The sequence below is a fragment of the Callorhinus ursinus genome, unplaced genomic scaffold, assembly GCF_003265705.2.
Source record: "Callorhinus ursinus isolate GAN/ISIS: 27379988/994484 unplaced genomic scaffold, GSC_fseal_2.0 scaffold6, whole genome shotgun sequence".
Lineage (NCBI taxonomy): Eukaryota > Metazoa > Chordata > Mammalia > Carnivora > Otariidae > Callorhinus > Callorhinus ursinus.
Genome location: NW_027397068.1, coordinates 22,233,225 through 22,252,610, shown reverse-complemented (window position 1 = coordinate 22,252,610; position 19,386 = coordinate 22,233,225). Strand labels below are relative to the sequence as shown.

The 19,386-nt window shown below is 35.5% G+C and overlaps 1 protein-coding gene across 7 annotated transcripts in view; it reads right to left on the bottom strand.

The window, feature by feature from the left end:
* GRIK2 (glutamate ionotropic receptor kainate type subunit 2) overlaps positions 1 to 19,386 on the bottom strand; it is a 778,198-nt gene that overhangs the window by 272,063 nt on the left and 486,749 nt on the right. For all 7 annotated transcript variants that reach the window (XM_073893710.1, XM_073893711.1, XM_073893709.1 and 4 more), the window contains 2 exons: positions 10,716 to 10,859; positions 7,651 to 7,758 (listed from right to left, as the gene is read on the bottom strand). In XM_073893710.1, coding sequence (XP_073749811.1) covers positions 7,651 to 7,758; positions 10,716 to 10,859 — 252 coding nt within the window. The remainder of the gene's footprint in view (positions 1 to 7,650; positions 7,759 to 10,715; positions 10,860 to 19,386) is intronic.

Genomic DNA, 19,386 nt, shown 5'->3' with positions numbered 1-19,386 from the left:
ACCATGAGAGACTATGGACTCTGAGAAACAAACAGGGTTTTAGAGGGGAGGGGGGAGGGGGGATTGGTTAGCCTGGTGATGGGTATTAAGGAGGGCACATACTGCATGGAGCATTGGGTGCTATACGAAAACAATGGAACGTGGATCACCACATCAAAAACTAATGATGTATTGTATGGTGACTAATGTAACATAATAAAATTTAAAAAAAAAAGTAAAATATGATAAAGTTACACTTCAGAAAAGTTTACAAATGCGAATTATCTTGCTTTATATTATATATATAAATTCTTAACTTTGAAGAAATTGGCAAACATATATTCCATAAAATTGCTTTTTGTAGCCACTTTTCTTTTTCAAAAATTCCCCTAAGGATATGTAAGTTAGAAGCTGATTTTATTATAAAAACATGCTGAGGCAAACATCGTATTATTGTTCATAGTCCTAAACACTTGCAGGGTCCTTAGTAGTGTCTCTGGCCAGAGAAATGTATTGGTTTTATCCTTACTTTTTTTTTTCAAAATTAATATAATATTAACACACAAAGCCAATTTGCATAGGGATTAATTAAACAATTTCCACCGAGGAGACAGAGAATTCTATTCTCCAAGTTCTATTTTAATATAAATATCACATTCAAAAACATATCAGCAAAAAAACAAAATAAATAGCTAACTTTGATGCTAGAAAAAAGATAGGAGAGGTATACAAGAATGATTTTAGTTTAATACCTCTACTTAGAATTTAATCTTCCTAGTACAATACAAATTCATTTGAGCAGAGACTTTTGTTGTTGTTGTTGTGTTTGTGGGTTTTTTGTTTTTTTTTTGGAAAGCACATGACATATATAGTGGTTACAAAACACATTTGGTAAGAAAACTCAATCATGTGGTAGGAATAAGTTTTTTTATTATTATTTTATTTATTTTTAATTCAGGTATAATTAATATACAGTGTTATATTAGTTTCAGATGAATAAGTGACTTTATTATTGCATTATAGTTTCTTAAAAAAGTTCTTTTTTAAGTATAAATTGTTATTTTCCCAAAAATGGCCTCTAGATAATTCACCTTGCAATGGAAATACACCATTATCATGGAGTGTCATCAACTCAATTCAAACCTCTCTTATTTAAAAGATCCCAACTGTTTTTGCTCTACACAGAATCCTTGTGAAGTTATATTCTAAGCATCTTCTCAATATTTCTTAACATCTTATGCCATTGAATCAAGTGTTTAGTTCCAACTAAAGCTGGTATTTCCTAAGCACATAGCCAACCTTCAAAGGACTAGGTAAGTAAGGTTAAACTATTTCCAGTGGTAAATCATACCCTAGTTACATATTCAAAGAAAAAAAATAAACTAAAAAACTTCATTTTATTGTCAGTTATGATGACATTTTTGCTTTCCTCCTGTCAATTTTTCTTTACCTTACTATTTGTGCTATTTCTTCCTCTCTTTCCAAGAGACTTCAGTAATTCCATTGACAGACTGAGTATATAAATAGACAACAGTCTGACCATGTATGCAATAGAACGTCACCCAGGGCCTCTGGAGAAAACTACCTGGGAAGCCAAACCACAACCTCTGCGGCAATCTGACCAAAATGGTTAAGATCTATTCAATAACCCCCAACTTGCCTATTTTTTGCCAGTGGTCCACGTTTCCTCCTGCCAACAATATCCAATCAGAGTGCATCTGAGACCTTTCTTCTTTTCCACTGTAAAGCTTTCCCACTGACCTACCAGCCTTTGCATCTCTGCCAAATGCAAGTGCTACAGCAAGCTCTGAATAATAACTTGTGTGTTCTCGTTTAAGTGCTCTTCGTTTATTTCTGTACCATAAACTTATATGATGAAAAAAGGGAACTTTTATAAACAGAAGAATTATTTTTCCTCTTTGAGGCAGAACTGGGGTTTCAGGATTACACTGTACTATGGAGGGTACATTGTGCATCCTTGCAAGCTCAGACTTCAGTGTTGCGTTCTTGGGCACTCTAAAATCCTGTACCCCTTGAAGCCTTGACTCACAACCCCAGCCCATTGACGAAGCACTGGATTTCTCTGTTCCCACTGTGTAGGTAAGGGGACAAATTGGGAAAAAAATAAAAAATAAAATAAAGTAAATGCCGTGCCATAGGAAAATAAATTTACACCAGACACTTGAATATGGGAAGTATTTCTTATGATTCTTATGGTGACCCTTCCTTCATTTGCTAGTCAATAAATATTTCTTGAGGATATACTTTGTGCCAGAGACTTTGCTAGGCCTTGAATATGTAAACAGTGGGACTGGGAGCATATATAATTACACATTGTGATAAGTGCCAGGAAGGAAAAGCACAGGGCGTTTTGAGAAAGTTAAATTTGGTCAGGCTTATGCGAAACCTATCTAAGGAAGAAAGATTTAATTTGTGACCCCCGCAGGATGAGTAAGAGTTAGCCGGGCAAAGGGCTAGGGGTGGGTTTTCCAGGCTGGGAAAACTCTACTACCAAAGTAATAGAGAAAGCTTTGTGTCTATGGAAAAATGAACAGCAAAAGCCAGTGTAATTAAAGCATAGAAAACATCTGAGATGGTAGTGAGAGCTGAGGGGGAAGGGAGGCAATAATCATATTTGTAAATGTGGATTTTAATCAAAATACAGTGGAAATAAGTGAAAGTTAAACAGAGCAATAACATGGATCGATTTGCTTTAAAAGACACTGGTCTGGCTGCTGTCATCTGGGGAATGAATTGTAACGGGGAACAGAACAGAGAGGTTTGTTGGGGCTCCAACAAACAGGTGTCCAGGCGAAAGGTACCCTGGCTATGATTGCAACAACGGATGTGGAGAGAAATAGATGGATCCTAAACATTTTGTGTTTAGGATCCATCTAATTCTACTTTTGGAAGTAGAATACACAATACGGTCTTTGAACTGAACAGAAGAATTCAAGCTGGGAAAACCACTTATTCTTATTTTCCTTTTCCTAGTCTTGAGTACTGAACACCAGGATCTTAAAGAAAACAAACTGTCCTATTGCCGGAGGTAGACAAAATCTGCAAAGGCATCTGCAGTTTCCTCCTACCCCCTTATTCCTCCTCCTCTGCTCCAGAGAAGGCACTGCCATGGCCTGGGGAGCTTGTTTGGACAGATGTGACTGGCTGTGTCTGCAGTATTAGTGACTCTTCTTGGACAATGGCTAAGTGGGCTGGGTTCCAACCAAGGTTCTTGTCAAGATAGAATGGAAAAGATTCAGTTTGATCTCTGGGCGCTAAGTGGAAAAGATGTGTTCATAGTCTCATTTCAACCCCAAACTCAGTTCCCTGAACATATAAACAAGTCAGTTTTCTTTTTAGCACTTATTACTGCCTAACCCTATATTGTACCTTTGTGCGTCCATTTATTATTGGCAGGTTTCCTTCACTAAGAATATAACCTTTATAAGGGCACAAAATAGAGGTTCACTCTATATTTGTTAGAGGATCAAATGAATAAATGAAGTGTGCTGGACAAAGATGACCAAGATAAAGCTAGGAAAAGGCAGGAGGCATCAGGAGAAGTAATGGATAAAACTAGCATTTTACACATTTTTTTATTCATTTTCCTCACCTAATCATGATAAAATAGGATAATTAAATTCTTAGCTTTGACACCTATAAAGATTGTATTTCCAGGTTCTCTTAGAGGCCATGGTATTCTCACTTTTGCCTGTCCCAGAGGGAAGTCCTTTACATTTTTTGAGATGAGGAATTTGGCACAGAGAACTTGGGTGGAAGGGTGAAGTTCACACACTTGTGACAGAATTGGAATTGGAATTTAAGCCTCTTGGATCACTATCTGTTGAACCTTCCAAACTGTGAACTCTATCAAGGTAGGAACTCTGTCTTTACAGCAATGGTTTGGTAACGATATTTTTGAGGACAAAATAAAAGTAAAGTTGGCAAGACTCATTAGTCTTCATGAATTAGATACTGCTATCACCCCCTGACGCAGTTGAAGACACTGTGTTTTAGAGAGGTTAAGAAAGTTGTCCAGGGCGCCTGGGTGGCTCAGTTGGTTAAGCGACTGCCTTCAGCTCAGGTCATGATCTTGGAGTCCCGGGATCGAGTCCCGCATCGGGCTCCCTGCTCGGCAGGGAGTCTGCTTCTCCCTCTGACTCTCTTCCCTCTCGTGCTCTCTATCTCTCATTCTCTCTCTCTCAAATAAATAAATAAAATCTTTAAAAAAAAAAAAAAAAAGAAAGTTGTCCATAAATAGTAAATGGGAGAGCAAGGATTTGAGCCCAATTCTGACTTAATCCATACCTGGATCTCTTAACCATTCTACTAGATTACAAATTTAGCAGCACCTTATTCCTACTACTCAAAGCCAAGTCTGTCACAATGGCATTGCCAAAAAATTCCCATTATTCTTAAGATCTGACTAAACTAAATCCAACCACCCTCTTTTAGCTGATGACTTATGTACTATTTTTTTTTTTTTTTGAGAGAGCGCATGCGATGAGGGTTGGGGAGGTGCAGAGGAAGAGGGAGAGAGAGAATCTGAAGTAGACTCCCTGCCCAGTGCAGAACCCCATGCGGGGTTGAATCTCACAATGCTGAGATCATGACCTAAGCAGAATTCAAGAGTCAGATGCTTAACTGACTGAGCCAATCAGGCGCCCCCTTACGTAATAATTTTTGAAGATACTCAAAGCTTTTGATTCGAACTTTTTTTTAAATTTTTTATTGTTATGTTAATCACCATATATTACATAATTTGTTTTGGTGTAGTGTTCCATGATTCATTGTTTGTTCATAACACCCAGTGCTCCATGCAGAATGTGCCCTCTTTAATACCCATCACCAGGCTAACCCATTCCCCTACCCTCCTCCCCTCTAGAAACCTCAGTTTGTTTTTCAGAGTCCATCATCTCTCCTGGTTCTTCTCCCCCTCTGACTTACTCCCCTTCATTCTTCCTCTCCTGCTATCTTCTTCTTTTTCTTTTTTTTTTCTCAAAATATGTTGCGTTATTTGTTTCAGAAGTACAGATCTGTGATTCAACAGTCTTACACAGTTCACAGCGCTCACCGTAGCACATATCTTCCCCAATGTCTATCACCCAGCCACCCCATCCCTCGAACTTTTAATTCCCCTTCTCTCTAACTTACCTTCACCCAACCTCAGTACTTTATGTGCCTCTTCAGATTTGTTCCAATTTCTTTCTAATGATAATTTTCCCCACTAATTTCCTCACCAATCTTTGACTGATGCCTTTATTCTCCTACTTGTATCACCTGGTTCCTCCATTACTCCTTAAAAGCATAATCCCAATGCTCTGCTATTCCTTGAACTAACAACACTGCTGAAGATTCACTTACTGCTTCTGTCACTGTTTATTCATCTCTCACTTCTACTCAGAATAGTTTGAGATTCATGGCTCCATATTAAAATTAATCCAAATTTTCCACATATCCCATAGACCTCCAGGCTATTCTCTCTTTGATTTCATATTGTATACTAATACATCACAAACATCTCAACATGGTGCTTACTTTATGACTTAAATCTAGCATTTTAAAATGCTCTATCTCCCACTTCTATGTGCATATTTGTGTGTGTGTGTGTGTGTGTGTGTGTAAAATGATCAAATAAAATACGATGATATGTCTTTCCCTATATTGTTACCTCTTTCTGCAATGACTCAATCTCTACCAATCAATAATTCTCCATTATTCAAAGGCTAGTTCTAAGTACCTCATATACCATGACTCTTTACTTAATTATATCCTTTTTCAGAAATACTCTTTTATTACTCTTTTAAAGCTTGAAACAGTTTTCCATTGTATTTATTCTCAAGTGTGTTATCTATCTATATGTGTGTTCTATCTATCTATCTATCTATCTATCTATCTATCTATCTATATATGTGTTATATATCTATATAGAGTGATTACTCTATATAAAAAGCCCCTTGAAGATAAAGATTGTGTAATTAATTTATCAAAACAAAATTTCAAATTTCAGAGGAATATACAAAATATTTTTGAAATCTCAAGGCAACTTATCTAACTCACATTGTACCTTGCTTATCAGTGTGGTTGATCATCCCATGTATTTGGTAACCATTATATTCAGGGTCTTTCTATAATCCACACTATTGCTTAGAGAAAGCTTCTCTAACATTTCCTTTACAGGGGCTACAGTAACAAGAAAGTCAATGTCATTTCTTTATTGATGTATTGAAATACAAACAATGGCCAAAGCTCATCTTAGTGACTTATAAACTTCCAAGAAAATAAGATAAGATCTCCAGTAAATACTGGTATAAAACCCATTAAGAGCTGACTAAACCACACCATTATCAATTCCAGTCTTGGGTATAGAATAATACTCTCATAATGGGAGAAAGGTGGTTAGGAAGTGACTGCTGCATGAATATTTGGTTTGCAGTTTGTTATGAAAGATTCCTTATTTTTCATGGTCTTTTAAAGGGTACAATTTAAAACTCTCAGTGGGTGGAGGTAATATTCCTGTCAACTTTAGTCATCAGTTGGTCATGATGTATTTCTCCCTATCTTGGCAACATTATCAAAAATGTATGTTTTCTCTCTCCAGAATCATTTGAATCAACATTCAAATATGCTACTGTCTCTTAGGTTAAAAGACTTCTTCTGACTCAATTTCCTTCTTCAGTTTCCATTTATAAGTAATGCTTCATGTTTAATAGCTACATGAAATATAAGACACCTTATTATCTTGAAAACAATATTATTTCAGTCAAATATAATTATTTTCTTAAGTTCTTATCAAAATATCTTTTTTTAAAGATTTTATTTATTTATTTGAGAGAGAGAATGAGATAGAGAGAGAGCATGAGAGGGGAGAGGGTCAGAGGGAGAAGCAGACTCCCTGCTGAGTAGGGAGCCCGATGTGGGACTCGATCCCGGGACTCCAGGATCATGACCTGAGCCGAAGGCAGTCGCTTAACCAACTGAGCCACCCAGGCGCCCATCAAAATATCTTTTTAATAAACTTTCAATGAGTCTATCAGAAAAAATATATTAATGCATATATTATTTATACTTATATTATATATATTTATATTATTATATCATTTATATTTATATATTATGTATATTTAAATAACTTACACTAAAATATTTTTAAAGTAAGCATATACCCAAATTCTGTAATCATTGTCTGACTTTACCCCAGATATAGAATCAAATAAGATAGACCAGTGTAATGTATTTATTTTCATACCTAATTTACTTTGTGTACATTAAGTCAGACATTTCATTTGAATATGGCCCAGCAATGGAAATATGCTTCTGTATTTAATCTTTATGACCTGCTCCAAATAGGAAAGTCTATGCAAATACAAATATAAATATTTTTAATTTTATATTAAATCTTAAGGCTAATAAAGATTATATGCATTTCACAGTATAAGAAAAACTTGGTGAGAAAATAAAATATTTAATTGTCTTAAGACACTTTTTATGCTTGAATACTAATCCTCAATTATTATATTCAATATAATGAACTGAATCTGTATTTTAAGGGTTAGTCAATAAAGTTAAATGTTACTGAAATGTGACTACAAGAGGGAATATTTCCTTATTTCTTCATTGGGATCTGTTTCATTTAATAATGAAAGTAAATAAGTTGAATGACTCAAGTACCTTTTCCAAACCTTCTTCTTTGAGGCTGATCACATCCAAATCAAAATCTGTTCGTAAGCCATTGGTTTTGTTGAAAGTTATTCTGCCTGTGAGACCTTCCCAATGTGCCTATAGGATAAATAAATAAATAAATAAATAAATAAATAAATAAATAAATAGGATTAACAAACAAGTAAAGGATGATAAAATATTTTTTTCACACACAAAAAATAGGGGACATTATTTTCATTACTTCTCATAAATTGACATCACTACTGATTTTTAAAACATTTTTTCCTCTTCTAAACTTTGGAAGATTTTTGTCTACAGATATTGTCTTAGTCTCAGTATAAAACTTATTATAAATTTTTCATTTTAAATAATGCATTTTCTATGTATAATTTTTTATGAGAAATTTGAAGATTGTTTTAAGTAGCAAATCTCCTTTTGCAAACAGAGTAAGTTAGTCACTTATAATACATGAGACAGTGAATATCTCACTGGAGATTGCAAACAGAATCACTGTTATAAAACACCATTCCTAAATTCATAATAATATGAGCATAAACTTATTTTATTACAGAGAAAGAAACTGAATTTAGGAAAACCTACGTTATATAACTTCAATTATATACTTTCCTCTTAGAATAATTAATTTATTACTTTATTTTCCCTTAAGTGAGATTGGGAGAAATATATCAAAATTACTTTATATAAAGTTATACTTCCTGTAAAAGGAGATTTCTATGTAGAAGGAAGTGAAAATATAATAATCTAATTACATAATGGGTTGAACCCATCACAGGTGAGCAAATTTCTGAGTTTTTTTTTTTTAATACAGAAAGTCTTCTCATTCTCCTGGCTATATAGAAAAAATAATGTTTTCCATTATTTGCCATTTGGAAATAGCTTAGGATAATAGTTACATATGAAAATTTTAAGTAATGTAACATACTTACAACTATAATGTTTGAAAGATTCTACACTAAGATCCAAAGAAATGAAACCAAATAGATTATGGGTAACCTTTCAATAAGGACTACAAATGGATATCATTATTGCTACATTTGGTAGTCTCCATGTATTTCTATAGTTAGGTGTAAGGATTCGAAATAGTTTTAGGCTAATAAATTACAAATAAAACAGAAACAATTATAATACATATCTATATACATATAGCAACATGTCATCATTGAGTTTAAACATGTGTTAACTGGTCTCCAATAAAGAAGAAAAAGATATTTTTAACCCATTCTTTTCCAAAGAAAATAATTTAAGGTGATTAACAAAAATGCATATTAGTATAAAAATAGATAATTTGATCAAGAAATATAGAAGTAGAAGTAGAGAATAGTTAAAAAAACAATCTGGAATAGAGGCAGCATAAAGAAATGTTTATCGGGTAAGAATGCATAACTAACAAAATACAATCACAAATTTAATTCTGAACTTCCTAGAAACTAAAGCAATGAAGAAAATATGATATAAGCACAATATACAGGGTCCATAATTTGAGACATACCAACTGCCCAGGAGAAGCTCAGCTTTTCCTGGCATTAAACCCTGAGAGGAATGTCTCCTGTTGGTCCTCATAAAGAGGCTCACCACGTGAGTTAGTGGACAAGGTCCTCGACAACACCTTGTGATGAATACAATAGTGAGTTTCATACAACTGTTTCTTATAGGACTGTGTGACACACACCTCAGGACTCAGGGGCTGCATTCAGAAAGCAATTCTTTCACCAGCCAATCTGGGCACTATGTCTGCAGCTCTCTGATGCTCAGTTCTAAACCAGACATAAAGGTAGAATGTGAAACAAATAAATGAACTACATAGTCATCAGGGAGTGTCATTTCACGTATCTGAGAGGACATTAAAAATCACACAAGGAAAACTCATGGATATTCTTGGCAAAGGAGCCGGAGATTCTTAATTATGACCCTATTTTCACTTTTATTTTTGAGATGAATAATTTATTATATGCTGAATTGATGATTTCTTTAAAGCCATTAAGAAAAATCTTATATGGGGATAATCCCTGTGATTTTCCTAGCAAAGATTAAATTTTCCTAGTTACATTTTCATATAAAAACTCCTGTTATAATCAAATGAAATGCATCCTAAGCTGACAGATTTCCTTCCTGATAGCATAACTAGGAAGAACGTGTGTGTGTGTGTGTGATCTTTAGAATTTTGCCTTTTTTTTTCTTCACTGTGGGCATTCTTGGTCTATAACCATAACAGTTGTAATCAGAAATGATAAATGGCCATAAGAATGATTGCATTCAAGGAAAAAAAAAGAAGAAGAAGAAGATAGCAGGAGGGGAAGACGAACCATTAGAGACGATGGACTCTGAAAAACAAACTGAGGGTTCTAGAGGAGAGGGGGGTGGGGGGATGGGTTAGCCTGGTGATGGGTATTAAAGAGGGTACATTCTGCGTGGAGCACTGGGTGTTATGCACAAACAATGAATCATGGAACACTACATCAAAAACTAATGATGTAATGTATGGTGATTAACATAACAATAAAAAATTTTAAAAAAAGAATGATTGCATTAGGCAATCTGAAGTAAACTTTGCACTCTTCTGAATCTAGGTATTCTGTTTTATGTTAACTGCTACTAGAATTAAAATAACTAGACACTATATTTAGGAACCATAGAACTAAATAACAATTCTTTAAGATGTGCGATTTATTGGAGTGCAAATGGCATTCATGTTAAAAACTGTTGCCTAAAATATGAACATTCTTTAAACTATATCTCCACATAAATGAAAAATGATACACATAAAGATTCAGGAAGATGAAAACTAACAATGTCATGAATCATAGGTCACAGATTTTCATCTGTTTACACAATCATAGATATTTTGAAAGATACCCATGCATTTGTCATGTAATTTTCCCCCTTTTGTCCCACATCATTTAGTAAAAATGTTAATTTTGCCTGTATGGAGGAAGACAGAAAGTTTAATTCAAAAGATAAAGGTAAAAGGTCACCTGTTAGGAAAACTGAAATAATATCAGTGCATTCACCTTGAGGACAAAAGAGACTAGGCAGATGTGCTTCTTCTGACATACCTCTTTAATTAGGCTCATAAAACGGGTCCCGAAGCGCCAGGGTTTGTGTCTGTTACACTGTAAGGAGCTGACTGTCATCTGGGGAAACTGTTGGACGCCCACAGACACCACGTGCACAGCATCATACATTAGAGCAGCATCAGTCTGAAAGCCGAGAAAAAGGAAATATGGAGTCAATACAACAAGCGAAACCCATGGTAGGAGGTATGAAGGGAAGGAAGGAGTGAGAGAAATATATACTCATTTTACCTTCACATAAGGGAGACAACAGTATTTCCAATGCTCTGGTTCTCTTAAATAAGATCCTGTGATCAAATTACTACATCAGCTCCCTTAGAACGCCTGACCTACCCTCCCTTTCCTGAGGTAATAACCCAGGTTCATATTGTCCTAGGATCTCCGTTAAAGTAGGCAATGTGTGAAGACATTCATTATTTTATTCTTTTGTCACCCCTTCTAGCTCTGTGTGATTGTCTCACTACACACACACACACACACACACACACACATATGCACACACATAGGATGAATGCAATTGGAAACATTTTGAATGTTTACATAAATGACATATTGTATATAAAAGTAAATAAACAATTTCCTTGCACAGGAAAAACAAAAGAGATTTGAAAGGAGATTCACCTAAAAAGCTTAGCTATAATCCCCGATCTTTTCTTCAACTTAATTTTTCAAAAGGTTCAATCTCAGAAATGATGCTACAGTTCTGAATCTCAATACATGTACTAATCCCTTTTTAAGAAACTAAGCTTAATCCCCTGTACTGTTTTCTTTTCCCCAAATTTCCATATGAATAAAAGTTCATTTTGTCTTCTCAAGACGGATATGAATTCTACTGTTTGCACCTGCTCAAATGACTGACCACTTTAGAAGTTGATGATAAAAAACAAAATGTTTATAAGTCATAACAAACCAGAGGCTCAGTGACAGTTAACTGCTGTGTTAAATGGACCCTTGCTTTGTGTCTGACGGATCGGTGCCAGGCTCACAACCTACAGAAGAGAACCACACTAACTGTAATGCTAGCAATGAACTTTTGGGCCATCTGCTTGGCAGGCTTCAGAATAAAAGCACATATTTCCTCTTCTCATTCACACAATTAGTGAGCTGTGAAATGAATTCCAAAATGAATAGGAACCCTGTAGATTATAGCGTTTGCCACCACACAATACAAAATGAGTACACACAGTCACTTTCATGCAAATGGATCCTAAGGAGCTTTACCACATAAAATAGAAGACAGCTAAAGAGCACAATGCAGTGACAGAACATAATAAGAATGCCATTTTATAGTTCATAAATCTTTGGGGAATATAGCTCAGATTCCTAACCTTCACTTTGTAAATACCAGCTGACTACTTTCGCATCCTCTGATGGCTGCAGAGTGAAATTAGGATCATGGAGTTGATACGGGCATACATCATGAGCCTGAGGATTACACTGATATTTGTCTTTGGCCTGAGGTAACATTCAGGGGACATATCTTAGATACCACACAGGTGGTCATAAAAACAGTTACCAAGATATGAAAGACATTTGATTTCAAAATAAAATGAATTAAAAAAAATCACTGTGAACAAAGGTAAAGAGGCATGAACACTTTCACACACTACTCGAGGGAAGATAAAGGACAATTTTGCAAAACCACAAAAGAGCCTTAAAAATATCCATGTTCTTTTTAACCCAATAATTTCTTTCTGGAATTTGCCCTAAGCAAATCAGAGATGAGAACAAAAGCTATATACATGATTTATTTTTTTTAAAGTGGAAACCTGCTGAATGTTTAAACTAAGGAAACACAGTAAAATTGCAATGATGTTTTATATAACCACTAAGAACCATGTTTTGAAAAATAATCAGTTAGAGGAGAAATCACATGTGATATGATGCTAAGTGTAAAAATAGATTATACAGAGCTGTATGTCCAGCATAAGCCTTTATATATCTTTATGCGTACTTCATATGTACTACTTAATTTATATAATTCTCACAATAATGGTTTAATAAAAGTGCTACTCTTGTTCCCATTTTACAAATGATGAAACCAAGTTTGAGAGATGTTAAGTAACTAAGCAAAGTCACGCAGTTAACAAGTAGAGAGGCCCCAGACTCAGCCTCTCTGCTCACAGCTAGTATTCTTAACCACCATATGACATGTTATATCAACAGCAACAGCAGATCGAAATGAAGAAAATACACTAAAATGAAACCAATGATTACTCTTGAAAGTTAGTTATTAATGGAATTTAAATTTTTTCTTTTTATTTATTTTCTACAGTTTCTTTAAAATAGGAGTTTGCTAAATACCACTTGATAATTTTCAAGATGAAAATTTTGATCTAGTTCCACAAAATAACTAAAATAAATATGATATTTGTTACTATTCTGCCATGATTACTGACTTACATGATCTTATATGACTTGTATGAAAATCCTAGAAGAGTAATCTTATCTAAAATGACAATGTTAAGGAAGAATTTTGTCAAATTAAGAGTCTGAAAAATTGTTTTTGGTACATAGTTTCAGCGTCAAGAGCAGAGGACACACTAGTTGATAATAAAACTATTTGAGATCTGTGATTTTAAATGTAATTATAAAAGAAAGATAGTATTTATTAAATAGAAGGTAAATACTAGAGAAAAAAATTCTAAGTAGTTAAAAAGTTGCTTAGCAAATTACTTCTTCAATTTCCAGTTTAAAATATGTTGATTTATGATAAAGGGATACACAGAACTTCTGAAGCTACTCTCTATGATATTTTCATCAGTTTAGAGTGTTATTTCTGTCCTACTTTTAGACTGGTCATTTTATGTAATAATATGGAGTTATATTCCATTTATACTTGCTATCCTGTCAGACTCAACTTTACTGTCTTCTTTGCAAAACCATACATATGCAAATTCTTTCACCCTTGAAAAGTAGTGAGAAAACCCTAGTGTTTCAAAAGTGTTTGTCTTATTTTCACAGGAATGCATATGCTTGAAAATCTGTCTTGTAATAGTATTACTTAACACTCATTTAGTATTTACTACATATGAGGCATTCTCTTTAAATCATTCCCTTTAAATTTTTGCAACCATCATCCAGTTGAAAATCCACTGAGTTTGTACCAAGTAGAAAATTGAGGCAGAGAACAGTTAAGTTAACTGGCCTGAGCTCCTGGCATGTAGAGGTGGAGTTGGATTTGAATCCAGACAGTCTACCTACAGTTCACAGCTTTCTCTCTGGTTTTTGCTCAGAGTTCTACATTTAATAAAGCAAAATGGTTTAAATGATTTTTAAAGTTACAAAATATGAGAAATATCAATAAGTACTTGAATGTATTAATCTACATCATGTTTTGATAAGTGGTAAATACATAACAAAAATGGGCTGCAAAGTAGGGAAATGTATAGATTGTGGAGAATGGATAAATACAACCTCACAAAAAAGGAATACATCAGTGTATGGGGTTGGGTCAATAATAGGTTAGTCAGGAAGTAACATTAACCAGGAATGACTTCATGAAAGTAGATTTCTTCTATGCAGTTACTGCTCAGGGTGTTCTCAAAAGGTAAAGGTCTTAGAATGTCTTTCAAGATCAGGCTTAACGGCGTCTCTTACTCCTAACTCTAAATTGTAGAGATTGAATGAGCTGCTCTTGCTAAGTCTTCCACCCTCTCATATTGACTTTATAGTCCCTTGCCTTGACTTTTCTCTTGATGGAAAATAGGAGGAAAAAAAGGGAGGGGTGGAAGAGAAGAGGAAAAAAGTACAGGAGACACACAGGTTAATTACTTTATCATTTTGATAATATTACTCTTACTATCAAATTATATTGCATGCTTACTCTATACTACACAACTGTGTCAATTTCTTTACCTGCATTGTCTCATTTAATTCTACCAAGACCATATGTTTTAGGTGATATTACTATTTTGATTTTAGAAAGAAGGAAACTGAAGCTTAGCAAGGTTAAAGTAATTTTCTCAAGGTCTCATCACCTTGAGAAAGAAGACTCAGAAACAAGACTCAGGCAATGCTTGGCTCTGAACTACTGTCCAAACTATCATAAGACGACTGTGGCAGAAATAAGACTTAGAAACAAGACACAGGCAAGACCTAATTCTTAGACCCGCTATCTGACTATCATAACCAACTACCTCTCTTAAGCTTATTCCTACTGAAACTATGAAAGGCAACGGAGGATAAGCTGATGACAGCAGGTCTCATATATTTGGAGGCTCTGCTGAACACGAGACAATTATGTCCCCAAGTCCCAAAGAGGGTATGTCTCTGAGCTGAGATACAAATAAAAGTTCCTTTGACTTCCAAGTCACATTTTTTTTTCTTTTACAGCATAGCTACCTCTAAAGAAAGCTTCAGGGTTACACATAACTGTAATTTAACTGGTTAAATTAAAATGGAGTATGTATACAATTTGGTCACTAAAATCCATATGGAGGGGAGCGCCTGGGTGGCTCAGTCGTTAAGCATCTGCCTTCGGCTCAGGTCATGATCCCAGGCTCCTGGGATGGAGCCCCACATCGGGCTCCCTGCTCGGCAGGAAGCCTGCTTCTCCCTCTCCCACTCCCCCTGCTTGTGTTCCCTCTCTCGCTGTGTCTCTCTGTCAAATAAATAAATAAAGTCTTTTAAAAAATCCATATGAGGGGTTTAGATAAAATTGTAGTCACTCAACATCCTAAATTACAAAGATAAAAGCTAAGCAGAGGAAAATAAAAAGCAATGAAGATAAAAGTCTGTCCCATTTTCTCACTTTTAAGAATAATTACTCACTTATATATAAATAGATCACACTTACTGGAAAGCTAGAATATCTCTTCACCCTGGGAATACAGCTCAGAAGGAAGTACAGACCAGGTAGGTATAGACAGATCTAAGTACAAACCTCCATGCTTCACTGCTAGGTCAAATATCGATCGATAGTAATAGGAACACCCTTGAGAGACTACCTCAGCCTAGCCTGCAGTTGGAACTTTATTTTTCTTTCCAAAATAAGTTAGTTAACCTACAAAGAATGTCAGCCAAAAACTTGCTTTACAAACCTTTAAAATTGTGCGATGTAGTCCTACACATTTCAGTAAAACTGTAGTGATCTAAACGGGTGGCTTGAAAAGATCATGAGAAGTGCCTTCACGTACATTTTAAATATGCACTAACCATCTCCCTAACTTACTGCTGGGTTTATCTTATACCTAGTCTAATTACTTTCAGGCATGGAGTGTGTACAGGAAATGCAGGTGGCAGAGTGACAAATGCTAATTTCTATGGCTGAGCTATTGGCACAGAAATTGGTTTAGTCACCCAGGATGATTTCATCTATCTCAAGTAACCTCAAGTCTGATGAGACTTTCAAGTATTGAAAGAACAGTTCATATTTCTTTTATGCTGTGGAAAAGTCCACTATGCATTTTTAAGTAACTGAATAATCAGGGAAATTAGATACTCTCAAAAGTTTCAAATTACCATTGTTTACTACTTTTGATTTGGTACGTATAATTGAAACATTTCCCAACATATAAAAGCAGGAATAATCATAGATGCTGTGAATGGTCAAAACGTTTCCATATATTTAGATTTCACTTATGGAAGCATTTAGTACAAAGCAGTCACTACCAAGGATGTCCATGTCAACTGCGTATGTTATTTCTGGTTTTGATCACTATAATCATCATCATTAAACACCTCCTTGGTAAAGTTCTGAGAGAGACAGGAGTTACAACAAATTTAAAGATAGGTTTTATTTATGTGAAACATGAAGCAAATAGCTGGAAATGAACAATCCCTGAACTCCATATAAACATACAAGGGACTATTGGTACATAAAATCTCTCAGAAATACTAAAGACTTCTCTTAGCAAAAACAAAACAAAACTACCAAAAGTATTTATTTTTCTTTCCAATGAGAAGAGCATTCCTCTGTTTCCCAAGTAGTGTGGGTTTTGGGTACCCCGACTGAATTTTCATGGAGGGAACACGGAACATAACCTTTCACAATTTATTTCTCTATTATGCTGAGCAGAGTTACATTTGTGACAATGTCATTCTGCTTAAGCAGTTTTTGCATAGTTGGGTTCTTGGCCTGGGTTCCAAACACACCCAAAGTTGTATGCAATAATTTACATTTAAATGTAATCACTCTTAAGAGCGATGTGATACGCGTTTATATCTTGATTTAGTGACGGTTTCATGGGTACAAACGTATGTCAAAACTTATAAACTTGTACAGTTCAAATATGGGAAGTTTATAGTATGTCGATTTTACTCTGGCACAGCTAATTAAAATTAGAGAGTGATCATGCATTTTTCTGAAAAGATGGTTCCTAGATTTCATTTTATTCTAGAAGTATCTAGAATCCTCCCAAACTAAGCATCACTGATCCGTATCTTCTTTCTTCACTGCACATTCTAGTTTTAATAAAACTGTTTATGCTTCCTCACTTCTTTTCTTTCCTGCTAGTCCTCACAAGCATCTTCTGGGTAATAACCATGCCTATTTTTGTAATACCCTGCACGGTACTCCATACATTGTCGTGCCCATAGTAAGTGTATAAAAGCATTTTTCAACAAATTGACAAATTCAGCCCAAAAGTTCGTTTGAATTGTAAAAGAAACGGGTATTAGGAAGCCCTGAATAGCAATCACACTTGGCCACCTAGCTAGAATGCATTACCTCTCAGAGGTCCAGTGAACCCAATCCACCAGCAGCTCAGACCTGGGAGGAATGTGAGTTCAGCCTCTGTCATGCTTCCAAATGAATTTATAGTACCAGTTCCGTGAACACATTTATCTTTCCATTAAATAAGTGCAGGCAGGTGCCCTCTGAGATCTGAACGCTAGCTGGCAGATCCATTCTGGAACCCGTAGGTCTCAGATTTTGCTCATGTCTGAATTCCCATCTGAAGTACAGTGCACAGCACAAAGAGCACCATGGGCTAACAAATGGAATTGAAGTTTATAAATTCTGGCTCTTTCATTGACTTGATCCTTTATCTAAAACAAATAATAATAAAAAAAATTAAATCCACTTTGCCTTGTTTCCACCTTTTATAACTGGACATAAAAAATGATGATCTGCCCTCTTTCATCCTTGTTGGAAAATCACTTTTAAAAACCTGATAGTTCCAGGAGAAAAACAATTACAAATATTATCCTTCAATTAGAAGATATTAAGAACATTAAGGGCAGGGGAGAAAGGGTGGATTCTGACCTCTGGAGCTCCCTTGTGCAGTCAGCACAAGCCTAAATGCGACAGAGAATCATCCACCCCTCTGAGCAAGGGTGAGGATCCCACATGGAAGGCAGGCTGGTGTTCAGTCATTCAGCTGGCGCACTGAACCCAGCACCCTGCCCGGCTCAGAGCAGGTGCGCAGTGGCTGATAACTGAATGGAGGGAACTGGAGAAGAAATGCCCTCAGACCCAGTCGGGAGCCAATTGTCAGAGACAATTCTCCCAGTTACACTGCAGCTGCCATCATGCTTTCTCTGTTGCCGGCTCTTTGTACTACTCTGAAACAGAGTTCTTTACCAGCAGCTGCGTGAACTGCACAGACTGCATGAGATAATACATTAAAGCAGTGTGCACAGTCTCTGGCCATGGTGCACAGGCAGGTGTTAGACGATGATGATGATGATCACCAGAAGAGTGGTAATCTCTTCAAGATGGCTACGATCCAAAACAAGGAACTGGTTTAGAAAGTATAATGTTTCAACCCTTCTGCACCCACTGTTACCCTAATAAGTGAACAGAACTCATGCTGTTCAAGAGAGCAGACCAAGTTCTGAAAGGGAAAGGAGAAAGAAGGAAATTACTATACAACAACAATATGATCCCTATAAAATGTGACATGCACACAATGCCACAATTCAAAGCTAAAAAAAGACACACACTAAAACTACATATGTACACGTTAGCGGACGAATTTAGAATTTAAGAATAAATGTAAGTGGTAAAGTATGATTGTGTCTTGCATTTGTGCCGACAAGTCTGCCTGGTATTTTTCCTTGTCTTCAGTAAGTCTTTCTTGTCACCTGTAAGAAGAGGGGCTGGAACCAGCTCGATTTTAAGGTGTTTGGTGGCTTACATTTAGAGTCCTAGGAAACTTACATTTCATTCCAATTTTATTTTGGACTTTGTAATACAATCATAATCTTAATTTATCTATCTTCTCCCCAAAATTATTTATGCTTTATGTGCTCGTTTGATAAATTTTTGTATCAACATTTCCTCTGAATTAATAAATAAGGGCAATCAAAAGTCACTTTTCTTTATCCACTGTCTGTGCTCCATACTCTACCCAATTCCTGTGTGACCCAATAAAGTCTTCTGATACTTGTATTATATTTTCTTTGTTGTTTTAACTTTACTGTTAAAGTATCCATCCACATTAAAGCCCACCCTGGCTTCCCAATACTCTGCAGAGGAAAACCAACACCCTTCCTCTCCTATCCAAATTTATTCACTAAGATCCCAGGTTTTTATCTTCTTTTGTGTCCTCTTACACAGTAAGAATATTGATATGCCAATACTTCACGTTTTTTAGCTGACCAGAGGGATTCCTCTATTGCAGATTAGTTGAATAAAAGGAGATGCCAAAAACTGCAGGATGAGAGATCTTTAAAAGGAATATGTATTTTTGTAGATGCCCGTATAGTA